We start from the raw sequence: 20660 nt of genomic DNA, 5'->3' as shown, positions 1-20660 counted from the left end.
GCAACAAGATATGCTGCTAAAGGGAGCCCCAGGGGCTGGAAGGAGTTTGTGAAGCGGAAATAAACTGCCAAGACTGGTCCGACCTCCGGGATGCGGAAGAAGAGCGCAGCGGCCACTAGGGGGCAGCTGGGCCCGGGGAACTTGTGGTCCCTGAGCTCTGAGCCCGCCTGATTAACCCAGGGGTCTGAGACCACAGACCCAAGAATGGGGGACCCGGCTCCTCTGGATCCAGGAGTCCAGGCCCCCAGCCCCTCCTCCCTCAGACCCAGGAGTCCAGAGTCCCAAGTTCTCAGAGAATCAGGCAGCCAATACGCTTTCCCCATCATCGCAAAAATATTCCTGCCCGAAGACCCAGACACACCCAAGTTCTAAGTGCCCTGCCGAAAAGACCCCATATTTCCTTAAGACTTATGTCCCCAGTCTTACCACACCTGTTCTCTCTCTCTCTCTCTCTCTCTCTCTCTCTCTCTCTCTCTCTCTCTCTCTCTCTTCCTCCCTCCTTCCCTCGCTCTCTTTATTCTTCCCTGGGATCCTTTGCCCAAAGTAAAAGTGACCTCTGGTCCAAATCAAGCTGAGAAAGTGTCTCTCACCTCACATCACTGAGGGAAGCCTCCCTCCGCTTCAGTTTAAACCAGTCCGCATCCTCTGAGCCTCTCTCCTGTGCCCAACCCCAGGCTGGACGATGCTGAGCACGGGGCTCACAGGCCAGTGGGAGAGACAGACCTGTCCCCCGACAGTGATAATCCAGAGTGGGCAGGGCTGGGATGGGGGAGCCCGGAGCAGGCAGCTGACCCAGCCTGGGAGGTCAGGGAGGGCTTCCAGGAGGAGTGGACTTCCAAGTTGAGACTGAAAAGATGAGGAAAAGGTATTCCAGTGTTAAGTGGAGCTGGAAGCGTGCCTCGCAGATTTAGTTTCAAGCAACAGAAGCCGCCTCTGGGGCAGAAAGGAAATTGATTGAGAGGACTTGGGCTCACTCACAGAATCCTGGAAGTGATTAGCGAACCAGAACTGGAAAGTGAGCAGCAACCCTGGCTGCTGGCCTCAAACCATAGCCCAGCCACGAACCGGTCTGATGAGGATACACTGGTGACCGCGGGACACTTGTCATCTTGCCTCTGCTGCCCCAGAAGCAGGCTGTGTCTGCTAGCTGTGGCTCAGAACGAATCACGCCAGAATTCATTGACAAACAGCAGCAATCGTTATTACCTCTCGTGGGTGCTGTGGGCCAGGATTTGGGGAAGAGCTCAGGTGGGTGGTTCGGGCACAAGGTGCAATCACGCGGTGCTTGGGCAGGGCAGCTGGGGGTTGGACAGGCGTCCCTCTGCGATCTCAGACCTCTCCGTGGGCTCTCACGCTTGTGTGTCTGGGCTTCCCCACAGCATGGCTGCCTCCACGTAGTCAGACCACACGTGTGGTGGCAGAAGGCGTTGTGGACACTATTCCAGCGACACAGGCAGAAGCGACCCAGCTTTTCTTCCTAATCTTGGGAGTCCCCTAGTGTCATTGCTGGCACATTCTATTGGTTACATGTGAGTCACAAAACTGCACAGAGGTTTAAGAGGAGATTTAAGACCCCATTTCGTGTGTGTGTGTGTGTGTTGGCTGTTGTCATTTTTTAACCTGACAATCTAAGGGAAAGAAGTCGGTACCCCTGACCAAATAGTTTTTAAAACTCTTGTGGCACACCAGTAGAAAATCACTGCTCTAGAAGAACAGCTTTTCTTTTCCTATCAGGGAAGGCCTGGGTGAGTGGGACCTCATCAGCCTGTTTTGTTCTGGACCATAGGGGTCCAGCAGAGCAAGGGAGGTCGGGGCCACCCTAAGGAGCCGGATGAAGTCATCTAAATTGGAGGCCCAAGGACCGGTGGCACACGCCCATTTACACAGGCAGCACCTTACGGCACTTTGACCAGAAAGTGCACGTCACCAAACTGTGGTCCTGGGCCAACCCTGACGGAAGGCGAAGTGACGCCGACTGACAGCTCCGGGATAGGGTGTGATGACATCGATCCCGGTGGTTGCACGTAGGTCAGCGGACTCCTGGTGATGGACACGTACTGTTCCCCATATAAGCTCACTCATCTCAGGGACTCTAAAGCTTTGCTACTTGATGCCCAGCTCTGGCCCAGCTGTTGGGGCCCCTGCAGACCACTCCACCCGCCGACCTGCTGCCCTTCCACGTGCATCGCCCACTCTGAGAAGGTTTCAAAAAGCTGGACACCGGTCACGTATCTCACAGAACGCTTGACTCTAGCCAAAGGGCAGAGAAGCTACCAAGGCTCCACTTCTCGGTGGCAAGAGTGTCCAGATCAGATGTTGGAACAGCAGGTAGAATGAGGGATACTGTCACAGCCATCTTTGGAAAATATAATTTGTCCCAGCCACCATAGCGGGAATAAATCTGCCAGTCCCTGCTTCTTGAATGCTATTTGCTCCTGATTCCCAAGCACAGGAGGATTTGCCAAGGTCAGTAGCACCAAAGGATGCAGAAAGGCAAACGTATATCCTTATTGGCTTCAACTAAGGAGAACAGGCTTCCAGGCAACAGGGATTTTTCTAACTGTGGGAAGGGGGTGCAGATGCTAGCGAACACCTCCCCAAGATCTATTACAGCCCACCCCTTTGAACATACAACATGGATAAGCACCCTTTGGTCTTTACTTCCATGCTATTCCCCCCAAAGTTCTTATCTAAACTCCCTGCACAATTAGCTCTTGTCCAACCAAAAACATGTTCACACTCCCCTCCCCACCAAGACTACACAAATTCTCAATAGTTACACTTCAGATGCTGGTCTGGAACCTCTGGGGAGCAGCCACCACCCTTGAAGTGTGTCATGATCCCGTATTCCCCAAGCTGTGAACTAGTTTTCAAGATAACCGTCACACGCGGCATGTAAAATAATGGATAACGATGGAGAAAAGATAAGGCTTGTTCATGGAAATGTGTAAGTTAAGTGCCCATGACACGGCAAGAATGGACCTGAAAAATTAATTCATTGGATTTCTGCTCAGCTCCTCAGGGCAAGCACTGTCCTAGGCACTGGAGAAGCAGTGGCAAAAAAAACAAACAAACAACCCACTTGGAGTTCATGTTCTGTGCAGGACTAACAAAAATATATAGCAGTGAAAAGTGCTGTGGAAGAAAAATGTAGCAAGATAAGGGACATAAGGAGTGGCTGGGGAAGCAGGAATTGCTATTTGACAGGGTGATGCTGAATAGAGATTTGATGCAAGTATGTGGGGAAGAACGTCCCAGCAGAAGGGAAAGTATGTACAAAGGCCCTGAGGCTGGAACGTGCCTAGTGGTGGAGGAACAGCATGGAAGCCAAGAGAGCAATATGGCAAGAGCAGAACTAACAAGCCGTGAGAGAGAGGAAATGGGGTCAGGGAGGTAACAAGGACCAGATCGAGGACCTATGAGCCAGGTAGTAGCCTTTTGCATTTACTCAGTGAAGGGAGCCAGGAAAGGAGCCTGGACAGAAGAGTCCTATGAGTTGACGCACATTTTAATGGAAATTCTCCTGCTGTTTTATGGGAATAAATTGTAGGGGACAAGGACAGATGATGTCACGATACTGGTTTCTGCAAGTTTGTCAGGGGCTATGGCTGGTATTTATGACTTTGTTCCTTCAGGCACCATCTCAGGTAGAACCTCAGCTCGTTGGATTCTTAAGGAAAGTGGAAGGGGGTTGGCTGATGAGAGGTGCCCACCAGGGTCCAGCCCAAGCAGTAGGTGCCCAAGCTGGGGCGGGAGAGCAAGGGAGTGAGTGTCTGGGGTCACAGTGTATGAGCTTGTCTGGGTGTGGCTGCATTTGTCTGCTAGTAAGTTTGTATCACGTGCCCTCCTATGATCCAATCTGCCTGTGAGCCTGTGTGCTGCGGAGTTTGATCCTTGCAAACCTTACCTGACGGCCTGCTTTCTTTCTGGCCTTGTGTTGGGGACACAACCATGCCCAAGACAGCCCTGGGCCTTGCCCTCATGGACTCACTGGGGTGAGGGAGCCCTAGGGGTTGAGGGAGGCCAGAGGGGGGACCTGACCCAGCAGGGGTGGGGGTGGGGTGGGGGGAAGGCGTCCTAGAAGAAGGAATGGTACAGCTCATACCAGAAGGTCACCTTTTCCAGTATAACAATTGCCCTCCTGTATCACCAATGGATAAAGGAACTTTGCCCAGTCTGACTCCCAGGTGGACCTGTAATCGGAGCCTTCCCTCTGTGTCTGATGGGCAAAGACCCCCCCCGCCCCCATCTTACCAGTGACCCTCAGTCTGATCAGAGGCCTGGGGAGTCTCTCCCAGCGTGACCAGCTTACCCCCCTTCTGACCAGTATGCAGGGCTTTATTTTTCCCTGGTAACCAGTGACCTCTCCTGACCCCCGACCCTCCCATCCTGCAGTCTGGGAATTTTGCCCCAGTCTGACCTAGTTTGTGAGGAGCCTGAGCACTCTGATCTGTGATCCTCAGTGTGACCTCTGACCTTTCCTCCTGATCCACGGACGTGCTTCTCCCCCCTTCCCTCAGGTGCCCTGGCCTTCTCCCCACTCACCTGCTGCTGCCAACCTGCTTCTCTCCCCCTCCCCCCAGGTAGGGAGGGTGTGAAGGAAAGAGGGAGGGAGGAAGGAGGTGGCATTCCTGGGATTCCCTGGATGGGGGGAGAAAGAGAGGGCCCTACGGGGGAGAGCCAAAGAGAGGACACCACACCCCACACACCCCTACTCCAACCCCCGACCCGGGGCAGAACTTGAGTTTGGACACCATTAACTATGAGATTAAGCTGAAAGGTTCCAGGCCGGTGGTCAGACAGGAAAGCAGTCCAGTGCACTGGCCACAGAGCATACTGGGAAAAGCTGTTCTAGGCGACTGGTCAGGCTCGGCGTTGCTGGTTGCACTGAAAGAGGCCAGTGCCAGCCGCTGGTTGTGCGGGGGTCAGCTGGGTCAACTACTCAAGGCCGCGGGTCAAGAGGGGGAGAGGATTCGTGGCTTTCTGGTAAGGTCCAAGATAAGGACACACTGGCTGGACTGGTCCGTCAAGCCATCGGCCAGGGGTGCCGGTCAGCATGAGCGACAGCCTGGGGCTAGGGGCAGAGAGCACCGCTCTGGCAGAGCGCTGGGAGGTCCTCTCCGGGCAGTGGGAGGTCCTGGCCCGGCGCCCAGGTTTGGGGTGACCAGGGGGGCTGGGAGGGCGGGGCGGGGCGGGGCTTGAGGCGGGGCTCCTCCTCCCAGCCCCGCGGCGACCTCCCAGCCGCAGCTGGGGCTCAGTTGCTGCTGCCACCGTTGTGGACATGGAGCCCCCGGACGCCTGGGCCAGGACGCGCAGGGCCCCGCGGCTGCTGGTGCTGGCGCTCCTGCTGGGGGCGCACCCAGGTATGCTCTGGCTGAGAGCAAGGCGCAAGGGAGGGGCGGCGTTCGGGGATCCCCGGAACTGGAAGGGAAAGACTTTTACTCACCCCAGGAAACCAAACCTGGAAACCCTAGGAAGGAAGGATATGGAGGCGTGGGGGTGCGGCCCTCACAATCAGAGACTTGGGGACAGCCAGGCAGAGGAGCTGGGGACACTAGGGCAGTGGATTAGAGACCACCTGAGAAGTCAGAACGCTCTCGCGACTCGGGTCCCAGGAGCACAGACCCTCAGCCCCTTCCTCCCGCAGCCCCAGGATCTGGGTCCTGGGCCCCCTACTCCCTCAGACCCGGAGGTCCAGGCCTCCCGTGGCTGGAGTGGCTCCCCCCCAGGACCCAGGAGATCAAAAGCTCAGGGCGCCCCTCCTGAAAGATTCTCAAGTTTTGAGAGGGTCAGAAACCCTATAATACTATGAGGGTTTGTGAACCCGGACTCTAAAGAGCCCGCCTCCCTCGGGGAAGGGCTGGAGTACCAGCCATGAGCAGTGACAGTGGAACAAAGTGCTTCCGAGTGACAGTGCCCCCTTCCTGGGGCCCTAGATAAATCCACACACCTGCGTGGTGGAGCGAGGGGAGGAGGCCCTGAGACCTGGCAGCAGAGGGCGGAGACGAGAGGCATCTGTCTGTCCACCCTGCTCACACGCAGCCCCAGGCAGCAGCCTGGCCGCAAACCCTTGTCCTGGGCCAGGCCTGGGCAGAGGTGGGTGCCTGCAAATCCAGGCCCCTGGCACAGCATGGAAAATAGTGGGTCTCCAGGGGCAGGGCTGGGCCCGGCTGGGCGGGGAAGGGAAGGGAGATTCTAAGAAGTGAGAGCTGCTGCCAGGATGCCAGCCCAGAGGGCAAGAGAGCGTGGTTTCCCAATGAGAAAGGCTCTATCTGCCAGGATCTCGGGATGAGAATCCAAGCCCAGCCCCCTTCTCCCCCAGGACCCAGGAGTCCCGGCCCCCAGACCTTCCTCCCTCAGACCCAGGACCCCAGTCTGTCCTGAGGTGACAGACCTCACCCCCTTCCCTGCTCTATCAAAGAGGCAGGGGGGCGAAGGGCAGGTAGGGGGCTCTGGCGCCAGGCTGGGCATGTCTCAGCCAGTCCGTCCCTCCCACATTCCTGAAACCTGCCCAGCCCTGTCCCCCCTCGCCACCCCCACACACCCATCCCGCCTCAGCTCCAGGCCCAGCCGAAGCCCACACCCCACCTCAGCCTCCCACTTGTGAGGGAGAGGCCCAGAGGCCGAGAGAGGCAGAGAGGCAGACGGTGGAACCATACGGTGGGGCCCCAAGAGGAGAGACACACAGAGATGGAGACATTTATCCCGTGTCACTGTGTGCCAGGCCCTGTGTAGGAAGATGGAGGCAAAAGGATGAGCCAGCCTTGGCCCTGCCCTTGAAAGGCGTTTGGTCTAGTGGGAGAAGCAGGGACAGGTGCAGTGTTACCCCAAGAGGATTGAATGGAGGCCGCTAGGGCCCTGTGTGGCCCAGGGGAGGAGCCCTCAGTTCTGCAAGTAAAAAGAGAGATGGAGAGAAATGCTGATGGGGTCTGAGCTCAGAGACACAGAGATGAGAGATGGAGGGAGACAGGAGCTGCTGGGCCTGAGGGAGGAGGGGCTGGGGGCCTGGCCTCCTGGGTCTGAGGGAGGGGGCGCTGGGGGCTTGCACTACTTTGTCCTCAGGGAAGAGGGGCTCTCTCTATTGGTGGCAGTGGGCAAGAGCTCAGTTGCTCTCCTGCAGGTGCCCAGGCTGAGATGCAGGTTTCTGTGCCCCCCCTGGTGGAGGTGATGCGGGGGGAGTCTGTCACTCTGGACTGCACCCCTTTGGGGGTCCATAAGCAGTACCTGCTGAAATGGTTCCTGGTGAGTGCTCTGGGCTGGGGACCAGGGAGTAGTGGAGGGGGGTCTGAAAGTCAGGGCGCAGTGGGGCTGCAAACATTCATTCCTTCATCAGAATCCAAAAGACTCTAAGGGCTGCACCTAGCTGCCTTTCCATTTTACAGATGGGGAAACTGAGGCCCAGCAAACAGGCACTCTGCAGTGTTCTCTGGTGCCCGGGCACAGCTGAGACTAGTCCCCCTTCAAAGTGCTGGCTCTTGAGAGAGAATATTCAAGAGACAGACACCAATAAAGCAAGACCAGGGGTGGGACTAAAGAGAGAAGGAAGAGAGAGAAAGGAAAAAGCAGAGAGATTGGGTGGGTGGAAGAGGGTGCGAGCCACAGAGATGGGAAGAGAGCAGGATGGAGAAAGAGGGAGACAGAAAGGAAGCCGTGGCAACAGATAGGGAACAGGGACGGCAGCGGGTGGAGAGAGGGACAGAGGAACCAGAGAGAGAGGTAACAAGAGGAAGAGAGACAGCAGCAGAAAGAAAGGAACGTGGAAAGAGACAGAGACGCCGGGAAGGGTGGCGGGCAGCGCTGAGCGGGCCCTCCCCGCCCACAGACCGACCGTGTCGGGGTGCGCCACCTCCTGGCCGAGGCCGAAGTGCAGGACTCTGAGGTCCAGACCAGGGTGCACAACCCCCGGGGCCGCAGTCCCCCATACCAGCTGGACTCCCCAGGACGCCTGGTGCTGGCTGAGGCCCAGGTGAGCGACGAGCGGGACTACGTGTGCGTGGTGACGGCAGGGGCAACGGGCACCGCCGAGGCCACCTCGAGGCTCCAGGTATTTGGTGAGTGTCTGTGGACACCCCAGGGGAGAGTGTGGAGCAGGGAAGAGCCTGGGAAGGGGTTCCTGACAGTAACATCTCCCCCTTAGCAAAACCAGAGGCCACCGACGTCTCCCCCAACAAAGGGACACTGTCTGTGATGGATGACTATGCCCATGAGGTACCTCAGATCAACCTTGATTCTAGGGTCCTGGGGAAAGAGGAGGCTGGGGGTCCCAGAATCTTGGCTCATAAGGTTGGAGGGGGAGTGGGTGCCAGACTCCTACATCCTGTGGGAGGAGAGGGCTGGGGGCCCAGAATCCTGGATCCGAGTGGGGAGAACTCCTGAGGGAACAGGGGACCCAGGATTCAGAGTCCCGGCTCAGAGCCCAGAGCCACGCTTACGTCTGCCTCAGATCGCGATCTGCCACAGCCGCAATGGGAACCCAGTCCCTCAGATCAAGTGGTACCGGAACGGGCAGCCCCTGCAGGTGCCCATGGAGGTGAACTCAGGTGAGTGGTGCAGGAGCCCAGCTAGGCACGGGTGGGGTGGGGTGGGGTGGGGGCCGCGGCTGGCTGACCGCCCCTCCCCCACCCTCCCAGACGGCTACATCACCAGCCGCACAGTGCGGGAGGCCTCGGGCCTGCAGTCCCTCACCAGCACCCTCTACCTGCTGCTCCGCAAGGCCGACCGGGACGCCGAGTTCCACTGCTCGGCGCACTACAGCCTGCCCCAGGGCCAGCATGGCCGCCTGGACAGCCAGCCCTTCCGCCTCACCTTGCACTGTGAGTCCATGCTGGCCTAGCCTCCCCGGCCTCGGGCTCCACCCCTCACTGAGACCTAACCCTCCAAGCCAACCTTGGCCCCACACTCCGGCCCTCCATCTGCCTACCTTATTTGGAGATGTGTGCTGGCTGCTGACCTCTGACCTCAAGGAGTAGCATGAGCCCTGCCTGACCTCTGACCTCCCTCCCAGCCCTCTGAACCCCATGCAGTTTCCCAACGAAACATTGTACTGCATCCCCCTGTACCAAACTGGGTCACCAAATCTCACACTGATCTGTTCCCTTTGCCCTTGCCCGTAGACCCCACAGAGCACGTGCAGTTCTGGGTGGACAGTCCAGCCACCACAGAGGGCTGGGTACGCGAGGGTGACTCTGTTCAGCTGGTCTGCCGCGGGGATGGCAACCCCAGCCCGGAGTACATATTGTACCGCCTTGAGGTGACTCACTCCATCGTTCCTTTGGACTCCCCAGCCCCTGACCTCTGACCTCTGTGACCTACTGACCTGCACCAAGGTCTCACCTTTCACCTGGTAGCCCTGGCTTAGCAAGGAACCTGGCCCGAGACCCTGGAGCTAACAGGACTTCTGACCCTTGATTTGAGAGCATCCTAACTTAGCATGATACCCGGATTGGGAGACCCTTGGCCTAGCAAGACCTCTGTCCGCTTACTTGAGTGGGCTCTGGCCTAATATGACGTTAATTGGGAGACCCTGACCTGTCAAGATGTCCAGCTCTGACGTGGGTGTCCCCTGGCTTCGCATGACCTCACTGGAGGAGGGTGGCTGCTGAGCCGGGTTCCTCATCCTTGGTCACCCAGGGCGAGGAGGAGAAAAATCTTCAAGAAGATTTGGGGGGGAACTGGACCCTGGAGAAGGTGCAGCGGAACCAGAGTGGGACCTATGGCTGCAGGGCGGAAGACTTTGATGCTGCTGAGGATGCTGAGCTCTCCAAGACCCTGGAGCTGCGTGTGGCCTGTGAGAGCCCTGGGAGATCCAGGCGGGGGACCCTGGCACCTGCTGCCTCCTCACTTTCACCCCCTGCGGTCCTGCCTCCAAATGTTCAGTCCCTGCTTTGGCCCAGATGCTTCCTTTCCACTGGGGATCCTGCCCTAGCCCCCTCCAAATTCCCACACTAGACTTCCAGAGAGCCCTTTCCAAATCACAAACCTGACATTCTCCTGCTCCAGAACCTGCCTTGGCTCCCCAGTGCCCTCTGGAGAAAGCCCAGGTGCCTCACCGCAGCCTTCAAGGCCTACCAGTCTGGTTTCACCTGTGGCTGACCCTTCTCCCCACCAAGGCATTTTCCTCATCATACCTCATTTTCTCTCATTCCCATGATACCTCCCCATCCCTCTACCATCCACTGCTGACCGGTCTCTTGGGCTCTCAGCTTCTAAGAAGCCTTCTCAGCCCACTTGCCCCTCCAAGCCCTGCGCAAAGTCGGTTCTTCCTTGGCTCTCTTTAATGTCTCCCTTTCTGGGGCTAGACCCTGTGCCAGATGTTGGTGACACACCTGTGAACAAGATAACCCAGTCCCCACCTTCACAGGTCCTGGCCCGGTAGAGGAGACAGGTGGTAAATGCTAAACGAGACACTTTGGGGCATCAATCCTGCATCTGCAGGAACTAACGCAGAATAATGGGATAAGGAATAGTTTTGGGGGGGAATGTTTTCAGTCTATGTCCTCAGGAAGAAGATTCTGACTCAGAGAGCTGCAGGCAGGAAGTTTATGGAGAGCCTTGGCATCCAAGTCTACTAGGGGGTGGGGAGGGGAAGGAAGTAGGATTGGGCAGGGGAAGAAGTTGGGCTGCAGTCTAAGAAGGCCTCAGTTGGCCCCAAAGAACACTTGTTCCCACTGGGGCGTAGGGGCCTGGCTTTAGTACCGTCCCATCAACCAGTCATTAGCTATTGGGCTGCCTGAGGAAGGGGGCGTGACCTTGAGCGAGGGGCTTTCTGCTGCTGAGGCAGTTGCCGGAAAGAGCTGACAGCTGAGGCCTGACAGCTGATGTCCCTCTCAACAGCTGAAGGGGAAATCTGAGTGTCCATAACGGGGGGTTAGAGAAGCTTCTCTGAGGAGGGGGCATTTGAGTAAGATACCATAGAGTGGAATCAAAAATGCAAAGAACCAGGAGAGCACTTCAGGCAGAGGGAACAGCAAGTGCAAAGGCCCTGAGGCAGGACCCAACTTAGTGTACTAGAGAAAAGCAAGAAGAGAACAGGGTAGCTGAAGCTCAGGGGACAAGGAAGGAGAGTGAAAGATGAGGTCCAAGAGGAAGGCAGGGCTCGGTCAGACCAGACGAGATCTTTTGGCTTTGTCAAGGAATTTGGCTTCTATGCCAAGGGTACTGGGGGAGCCACTGAAGGATTTAAGCAGAGGGAAGGGCTGACCAGTGTGGTTTTTTTATTTTAAAAAAGAGAGAGGGGAAGGAAGGGAGAGAAACATCAATGTATGAAACACATTGATCAGTTACCTCTCGCCCACCCCCAGCTGGGGACCTGGCTCGCAACCCAGGCACGTGTCCTGCCCGGAATCAAACTGGCGACATTGTGGTTCAGGGGCCAGCACTCAATCCACTGAGCCACACCAGCCAGCTCACCAGTGTGTTTTGAAAAGATCCCTATAGCTGCTCAGTGGAGAGTGGACTGGAGAGGACCAGAGTCCTGACCAGCAGGGAGGCCAGTGAGGAGGTGACAGTGGTGGTCAAAGCAGTGGGACTTGGTGTTCAGACGTGGACAGAAGTGGAAAGATCCATTTTGGGGGCAGAGCAGAGAAAGACTTGATGAATGAATGAGTGGGCAGTCGGCGGGGGGTAATGCAAGGCTTTAAGCTTGAGCAAAAGGACATCGGTGGTAAGTCAGGGTGGGAACACCTCACACCTCCAAGGCTATCCATGCACCTTGGGCCCAGATGTCAGCTCTGGAGGGAGGTGGTCTCCGGCGGGCACGGACTCTGCAGTTAGACTCCTGGATCTGGGTTCGACATTCAGCCTGGGGGGCAGAGTGGAGCGTTCACAGAGACGGGGGTGGGGGCGGGGCGGGCGGGACAAGGAGGAGTGTGTGGCATTCTCCACTGACTATTGCGCATTCACGTCTGCACCTGCAACAGCCCTGGGCACCCCTAACCAGCTTGGTGACAGTCTGGGTGAGTGACAGTCTGTACCCCCCTCCAGACCTGGACCCCATCGACTTCAGCAATGAAGAGGAGGTTTCCTTACCCCTGGGCAGTGGCGTATCCACGAACTGCTCCGCACAAGGCCTGCCCACCCCTGCTCTACGCTGGACCAAGGTGAGAGGGAAAGGAGCCCCCGGCCATGGGACCCCCTCCCTCCCCTCACCCCTGCCTTCCTCTCACAGTCCACCTGGCCTCTTCTCCCCCCCACCAACCCTACAGGACTCGCTACCCCTGGGGAATGGCCCCACGCTCTCACTCAGTTCCATCACCTTCGATTCTGCTGGCACCTATGTATGCGAGGCCTACATTCCCACGGTCCCCCTCTTCAGTCGCACGCGGATCCTCAAGCTGGTGGTCGAAGGTTCGGAGACGGGGCAGGCTGGGGTGGGGGCAGCAGGGGGTGGCGGGGGGTCCGGACCAACCGCAAGGGACCCTAGCTGGTGCCTCCGTCTCCTATACCATTCTTCTCTCTGTCTCGCTCTCTCCTTTCCCCACTGCGCCTCCCCCTCACTCCCCTTCCTCATCACCACCCACAGGGTCCCCAGAGCTAAGGCCAGAGGAGACTCAGCCCAACTCAGAGGGCAGCTTGAGAGAAGGAGATGAAGTCCAGCTGGTCTGTTTTGCCCGCGGATACCCAGAGCCCAAGCTGACGTGGAGCGAATTGGGTGGCAGCGTAAGGGACCCTCCCCCCGAACCCTAAACCCTCTGGGGCCCCCGGGGACCCTGCTCCCTCCCGGATCCAAGCACTGTGTCCTCTCTCCTACTTCCTGCCATCACCTCTGCCCTCACCCCAGCCCTTGATCCCATGGGCCCGGGCCTGACCCAAGCCTCCTCAGCCCACAGAGCCGGCCCCCAGAGAGCAGGGCTGGGTGAGCAGCTCCCTGACCGTGAAGCTGACCAGCGCCATGAGCCAAAACGGCATCTCCTGCGAGGCCTCCAACCCACACGGGAACGCCCGCCACGTCTTCCACTTCGGCACTCGTGAGTAACCGCGGTGGCGGAACAGGGGCCGTGGGGCAGACGGAGCTGCTGGCCAAGCTCCCCTCCCCCTCTCCTTGTCCCCACAGTGGCCCCCCAGACCTCCCAGGCTGGAGTGGCTGTCATGGCCGTGGCCGTCAGCGTGGGCCTCCTGCTCCTCGTCGTGGCTGCCTTCTACTGCATGAGACGCAAGGGGCGCTCGGGCTGCTGCCGGCGGGCGGAGAAGGGAGCTCCGTGAGTGGCCTGCGACCCCGGAATTGACCTCCGCGACCCACCCCATCCCTAGGTCCCACTCTGGCCTCAGCCCCGAACCCAGCCCAGGACCGACCTCAATAGCATCCATCCTCTCCTCAGCCCCAAACCAAATGCAATGCAACCCCTTCTCCAACCTCACACTGGTCCACAGCCGCCCCTTCTCCCATCTTACCCCCAACTCCAACGGCCCCGCCCTCAACCTCAGGACCGTCCTCAGCCCTCCAAGCCCTAACCTCTCCAACCCCATCGCATCCCACCTCCAATCCCGGTTCTAACGTAACTGTCAACAAACCCAGCTTAACCCCCATGCATGCCAGTCTCCTCCTGGGCCCCACCACCCCATCTCCCCTCAGCCCCAGACCAGGCCCCTCTCACTTCCTCTCCCACTCGACCCCATCTCCCCTCAGCCCCAGACCAGGCCCCTCTCACTTCCTCTCCCACTCGACCCCATCCCCGTCCTCCACCCCAGCATAACAAGCCTCAGCCCCAGCCACACCCCTAATGCCCTGAACTCTGAGTTCCAACTTTTCCTCCACTCTCAGCCTCTCCCCCAGCCACGTCCCAGCTCCAACCCATAACCAGCACCGACCCAGCCTCAACCACGTCCCCCTCCCAAAGGCCCCTCCGACCCCATTCGTTCCATTCCTAACTCCGAACCTGCCCCCATCCAACCTCGCCTCCAAGCCCCACCAAACGGCCGGTCACCCTCAGCTCCAATCCCTAGCCACCCCCGAGCTCGCCCCCAGAGCTGACCCCAACTATGACATCACCTCCAACCCTAGCGGCATCTTTGACCCTAGCCCCAGCCCATCCCTAACCCCAGTGCCATTACCACCTCTACCCCATCGCCAGCTCATTCCTGTCACCCTCCAAGTCTGCCTCTACCCAACCCAGCCCCACCCCCGGTTCCTTCCCAGTGGGGACCACCCCAACATGTTGCCTCTCCTCCCCAGGCCACCTGGGGATCCAGAGCTGAGCCACTCAGGGTCCCAGCAGCCAGAGCAGACAGGCCTTCTCATGGTAGGTGCCTCTGGAGGAGCCAGGCATGGCAGTGGGGGCTTCGGAGATGAGGTGGGTGAAGGCCCGGGCACCCTGGTGAGAGGGACCCTGCGGGAGTGGTGCAGCCTCTGCCGCACAGGCTGACCTTCCCATCTTCTCCCCAGTGCTAAGCCTGAGGACCTCCAAGAGGCAGTCATTGCGCCCAACCTGGACCTGCAGGCACCAGAGAACCAGCCCTGCTCATGCCCTGCCCACCCCCCGCCTCCCTGGCCTTCCCTCTCCGGCCCTCCCTTCCTTCCTCTGCGTGCTGGGCAGGGACCTACAGCTGGGAAGGAGGGAGGGTGCGCTGCTGGGTGGGAGGGGACCTTCCTCCAGGGAGTATGACTCTCCCAGGCCCCAGAATAGCTCCTGGACCCAAGCCCAGGGCCCGGCCTGGGACAAGGCTGTGAGGGTCGGCTGGCCGAGGCTATTTTTACCTCCTGCCTCCATGGCTGGTCCCCCCCACCTGACGTCCTGCTGCATAGTCTGACACTGGATCCCCCACCCCTGCTCTGCCCCCTTATCACAGACACTGGAGTCTGGAATAAATGCTGTCGTCGACACCATCCTGTGGCCAGAGCCTCCTCTGGGGGACGAGGGGGGGAGGGGCGCAGGTGCCGCTCCCCTTCCTTCCGCTCCTCCAGCCCCCTTGCAAGACCTGGGAGGTGTCTGACGTCACGGAGAAAGAAATGAGAGAGAGAAAGGGGGTGGTGACTCAGCCGCCAAGGATGAAAGAGAGATGCCCGGGGTCCAGAGGGCACTGACCGTGACCGTGACCGCTGGAAGACCAGGGTCTGCCTGGCGGCGGGGGTGCTGTCCCCTTCAATAAGTTCCCAGATTCTCTTGCCAGGGCCCCAGAGGGAATTGAAGCCTGTGAGAGAAAAAACCTCTCTGAGCTGTAGAATGGATGGAATTAGGGATGGAGCTGCCTCCTCTGGGTACAGTATCATTCCCGCAGCGGGGAGCAGGGTGGCTTGGGGGGGCCCAGATGGAGGGGCCTGGGGCAGAGGGAAGGACAGCAGGGATGGCGAGGCCAGCTAGAGAGACTGACTGAGGCGGAGGGAGAGGGACAGAAAGACCTGGGAGTGGAGGGGAGCCCGGGAGGGATGGGCTGGAGCAGCTCAGAGATAAGAGCTAGTCACACGGACAGAGACGGAGAGATTTCGGGAGAGGGAGGGGTAGGCAGACAAAGAGAAACACAGAGAGAGAATGTGGCTTCAGAGAGATAATTAGATAATTACAGCCAAAAAATGTTGAGAGCTGCCCAGAAGTGGTGGTGGAGGTGAGCACGTGGGACCCCGAGCCCATCAAATGGAGATCAGTCACATGCGGTCGGGCCCACAGAGGGCGGCTGTGAGGAGTGGGTGCCACAGTCCCCGCTACATGGGCACAGGGAGGTCTCTGTGCTCAGTGAGTGGCTCCGCCTCGCCGTCCTCAGTGTGCTCAGCCACAAGATGGACAAAGTGAGATCTCGTGGCCATGGGAAATTGACGACAGGCCATAGAAACCTCTTGGGAGGTGATGGAGCTGCCTGCCCCGTGGTCCTGGAGCAGAAGAGCTCACCAGCCTGATTCGGGTGTTCAAACCCCATCGTTTGTTGAATCAGTTTAAACACTGCCCCCCCCCCCAAGTTCTGGGGTGTGCATGGCTCTGTGTTCGGTCTCATACACCACGGTGTGATTTCAACCCCCAGAGTGGAAGGTGAGCCAGAGGGTGCTGCACCTGGAAGGTGCCAGGGTCACGCAGGGGACAGATGCACTTGCCTTTTATGCGTGTGACCTGGGCACAGGACTCACGGAACAGAGCTGGAGTCACCAATAGGGAAACACCTTTAAGGGTCCATGGAACTGGATGCTTTCCTCCTTCCCGTCTGTGTTTAGTTCCCATTCTTAATCTGTCTAACCGGCGTCATGAATTATTTCTTAATATCCATCCCGCGTTTCATCTGTCTCCTTATTTGTGTGGCTTTATTGTTTTCTCTATGACAGAGTTGAATATTCTTTTTCAATAATAACAGCAGACACACACCAAGGGTCATATTGTGATTGGGAGAATTTGATAACACAACAGTGGAAATTTTTAGTACAAAGCCTGGCACAGAGTATGTGCTCAGGACATGTTTATAAGCAGTAGTATTATTATCCAAAGGAAATGAAGGGTCAGAGAGAAAAGCAAAATAGGGTCCCTTGACCCAGGGAAGGGACCAGGTGGGGAGAGATCTCACTCTAAGAGCAGACATCGGTTAGAGTGGAGTTGGGGAGCTGGAGGGTATTGAACAGATGTCTGGAGGAAGGGGAGAATGGGGACTCCTGGGAGGAAGGGGTTCTCTGCCCAGCACCTGGTCCCCAAGTTAATGAGGGGAGGACCCTGGCCCATCTCCCAGGAGGACATACATTTGCATAGGATCCCTCATCTGCATAGCATCCCTGGAAATTTACATACAGATGGCCTCCTGAACCCCTCAGTCTGACCCACCCCTCCTTTCACATTGGCTGAGGGTCTGAGGGAAGGGGTGGGGAGGGGAGGGGTAAACTACAGGATCTGGGGCTCCAGGAAGTAAAGGCAAATTTAGAGTAGACCCCTCTTGTTCATCAGCCTTCTGTGGCTTCCTATTGCTCTCAGGAGCAGGAGCCCCCCTTCACCTGGCACTCAAGGACCTTCTTAGATGGTGCTCCTCACACCCACCCACTACTCCCTCTCTCACATACGTCCCCACCTTGTGCCTTTGTGACTTTACTGTTTCCCTCACCTGAAATGTCCTTCTCCATTTCCCACCCACTGTAACAAAGCTTGCCCATCCTTCAGAGCTTGCACATCTTGATTCTGGAAGGTGTTCACTCCCCTTTCCCTGCCCTTGGAACTTGACAAGAATCTGCGTCTCTTCTGAACTTGTATAGATTTTATTAGTAAGGATGTGTTTGGTTGCAAATGACAAAAAAAAAAAAATTTGTGTAAGTAAAAAGGAAAAGTTATTCATTCATATAACCAGGAATATCAAAGGCTGACTACCTTCAGGCATAATTGGATCCAGGGGCTCAAATAGTCTTCATCAGAAAGCTGTCCTTGTCTTTTCACAAAGATAGCACCAAAGCGAGGAACGAAGACCCTGCCCCTCCCAAAGCCAAAGCCAAGGCAAAGGCTTTGAAGGCAAAGAAAGCAGTGCTAAAAGGCGTCGCTCCAAAGGCAGCCTAAATATCCTCAGAAGAACACCCCCAGGAGAGACAAACTGGACCACTGATCTCTCATCAAGTTCCCCCTGAGCACCCAGTCGGCCATGAGAAGATAGAGGACAACAGTACCCTTGCACCCATTGTGGAGGTCAAGGCCAGCAAGCACCAGATCGAGCAGGCGGGGAAGAAGCTCTAAGACAGTGACGTGGCCAAGGTCAACACTCCGATCAGGCCTGATGGAGACAAGCAGGCGTATGTTAGACTGGCTCCGGACTATGATGCTTTGGATATTGCCAACGAAACAGGAAAATCCTAATTTTGGATAGCCCAGCTGGCTAATTCTAAATATAAAAATTTTATACTATAAAAAGAAAGAAAGCCATCCTTTTCCCATTTCTCAGCTCTGCTGTTCTCCATGCACAGGCAGGGTCTTTTGTCTCCAGTACCCTCCATAGTCCTAGATTTCTGCCCTACTCACTTAGCAACCCCTACTAAACGAGGGTGCCCCTTTCCTCCTAGTTCTAGCAAAAGTCTCAAGATTAATTCTCACTGGACAGGAATAGGACCCACATGCTCATCCCTGAACCAATCCTTGTGGCCAGGGGATCAAATGCTCTGATTGGCCAGGGCTGGGTCAGGCTCACCCCCAACTGTAAGGAGTGAGTGTAGGGGATTCCCCATAAAAAAAAAAAAAAAAACCTGGGGAAGCGGGGAGATGAAACTGGGAAAGAGGTTTTTGGGGCAGGTAAAATACTGTCGGCCCTTGGGCAGCATGGGGGTTATGGGCGCTGACCCCCCCCGTGCAGGAGAAAACCTTCATACATCTACAACTTGGCACCAACTCCACAGCTCCGTCAGGATATCTCTGGCCCTGTGCCCCTACCTCCTCTTGGCTATGACTCTTCAGTGAAGTACCATCTCTGAGACTTGTTGACACTGGAAGTCAGCTCCCCAGGCATGGAACCCACTCCGTCATTTGTCAACAAACACAGCAGTGCTCAGTGTCACACATGAGACTGGGCGCGGGGGTGAAACTGCAGCCTATCCTCCTGAGCTTGCCTCCTGGGCTCTTCTGTGCCCACAAAGAACAGCCAGGGGAGCTGAGCCTGGAGAAGAGTGGGTACAGGGGGGCCCTGTGGACAAAATCTCTTGGAGACTAGTTATTTTGCTCAAGGAAGACAGGGGGAAATTTTATGCAAGTTAGTAGCAAAGCTGGCACTAAAACCCAGAGATCCTGGCCCTCTAGTCTGGCCCCAGATTGGGGAGAGAAGGACAAAAAGATCTAGAGCACATCGTTATGCACCAACCTTTCCAGCTGCCCTCATACCAGCCTGTGACCAGCCTGAGACACACATTTTCTGGAAGTCCCAATCCTGTGGTTCCTTAGTGTGCTTTTCAGTGAAATGGGGTCATGAGAATGTCCCCTTCATGGGGTTCTTGAGAGAAATTAAGAAGTCAATCAGTTCTGGATCTGTCAAGTGTGTAACTGTGATTTTGGGCCAAGTCACTTCATCCCTCTGTGCTTCAAGTTTCTTATCACAAAGGGTGCTGTGTGTACACTTAAAATAGGAGTGCACTTAACTCGGTGGCTGGCACATAGTAAGTGCTAAATACATTTATTAATAGTATCATTACCAAGACGTGAATGCCAGTCAATAAGTCTCCACCACTTGAGACCTTGCCCTTGTGGGAGGAAAGTTCAGGTGTACGGCGGGTGGGAGGGGGGCAAGTTTAAGGGTTCTCTTTGCTAGGAAGCTCTTAAGCGCCTGCCCCCAGCCAATCAGCTCAGTGCCTCCTTGCCCTGGAGGACCTGCCACGGAGGAATTACAGGTACCCAGTGGCATCCTCTCCCTCAGCCTCCTGCTTCCAGCCCTCACCCCAACACCCTGAGTGGCCTCACCAGCTACCCCGGGCTGCCCAAGGAATGTGAAGAGGTAGGTGGGGGTGGAGAGGAGGGGGAGCCGCCACGGAGAGACAAAGGGGCCGAGCCAGAGCGAGAGACACAAAGACGTGTAGAGGCTGGGAAGATAGAGAAGTGGGACAAGGACACGGGGAGGGGCAGGCAGTTTCCGGAGGCCAGACCCTAGCCCAGCCCAGCCCAGAAAACGGAGCGCGGGGGCGGTCTATGCTGCCCCCTAGCGGGCGGGTGCAGTCCGGAGGCGGTGCGGACTAGATGTAGGACATGGGGATGGACGCACCGAGGAACAGAAAAGAGGCCGGTGCACAGACATCGAGAGAGACACGGCGAGAAACAAGAGACAAGGAAAGAAAGACAGAGACACACATACGAACGGGACAGAGAAAAACAGACACAGAGACAGAGTTAGAGACACAGAGGCAGAGACAGAGACAGTCAAATGGAAGGAAAAAGGATACGGGAAGCAAGTGAAACATAAACAGTGATAGAAAGAGCCCAGAAACACAAAGGGACACCTAGACGTTAGGAACAAGACTCAGAGATAGAGAAATACAGAGACGAAGAAGACCCTAAGATAGTGAGAGACACAAAGACGGAGGCACTAAGAGAAACAGGGAAGTCTAGAAAGAAACGATGCGGGGACTCCCAGAGTCCGATAAGAAAGACAAGAGGAGATGCTGAAAAGCCCGTGAAAGCGAGATAAGACACGAGGGGTGAGAATAGAAATCGAGGGGCGGGGACGGGGACGGGGGCGGGACTTCAGAGGGGGCGAGCCTATGAGAATCCGCAGGTCTCACGCAGGTGTGACAAGAGGACCTGGACTAAGGCTGAAGAGGGCGGGGTTATAACTTTAGGCGGGGCTGACACCAGGCTCCCGGTTCTCGGGAGAAAAAAAGCGGAATCTACAAACCAGAGAAAGGATGGGCGGAGGCGTAGCTTCTCGCGGGGCGGGAGCGGGGCAGGGAGACCGCAGGCAGCCCGAAGGGGGCGTGGCAGGACCTTAGTGGAGCCTCCAGTAGACAGGGAATGGGGCGCGGGGTGGGGGTGGGGGTTCCTCGGTAGAAGAGGGGGCGTGGCTAGAACACAAGAGGGAGGGGTTCGAACACCAGAGAGGGTAGAGAGAATTCTGGGGGAAGGGCGAACATGGAATCCTGGGGAGAGGCAGGTGCAGAATACTCGAGGGCGGGGAGTGCAGAATTCTGGGAAGGGGCGGGGCAGAAAGCTAGGAGGGCCGGGAGTAGAAACCCGGGGAGGGACAAGTTGGAATCCCAGGAGGGGGCGGGGCCGAAGCCCCAGATCGGTTTGGCTGGGTGCGGG

General features: G+C 57.1%; 1 protein-coding gene across 3 annotated transcripts; it reads left to right on the top strand.

The window, feature by feature from the left end:
- Positions 1-5232: 5232 nt before the first annotated feature.
- On the top strand, positions 5233-14821 carry BCAM (basal cell adhesion molecule (Lutheran blood group)). 3 transcript variants are annotated; one of them, XM_090261447.1, is made up of 15 exons: positions 5233-5363; positions 7121-7242; positions 7823-8051; positions 8138-8208; positions 8444-8540; positions 8631-8813; positions 9114-9250; positions 9631-9787; positions 11983-12098; positions 12204-12345; positions 12521-12657; positions 12821-12965; positions 13052-13196; positions 14171-14288; positions 14381-14821. In XM_090261447.1, the coding sequence occupies exons 1-15, from the start codon at positions 5282-5284 to the stop codon at positions 14384-14386; spliced, it is 1887 nt and encodes a 628-aa protein (XP_090117573.1). In that variant the 5' UTR covers positions 5233-5281; the 3' UTR covers positions 14387-14821. The 3 variants fall into 3 exon arrangements, with proteins under 3 accessions (XP_090117573.1, XP_090117576.1, XP_090117574.1); XM_090261448.1 differs by having other exon boundaries at positions 5234-5363; positions 14171-14237; XM_090261450.1 differs by lacking the exons at positions 14171-14288; positions 14381-14821 and having other exon boundaries at positions 13052-13200.
- The last annotated feature ends 5839 nt before the right edge of the window (positions 14822-20660 follow it).

This window comes from Furipterus horrens, unplaced genomic scaffold (genome assembly GCF_987537825.1).
Source record: "Furipterus horrens unplaced genomic scaffold, mFurHor1.1.pri manual_scaffold_13, whole genome shotgun sequence".
Taxonomy (NCBI): Eukaryota; Metazoa; Chordata; class Mammalia; order Chiroptera; family Furipteridae; genus Furipterus; species Furipterus horrens.
This window is presented reverse-complemented; position numbering and strand designations above follow the sequence as displayed.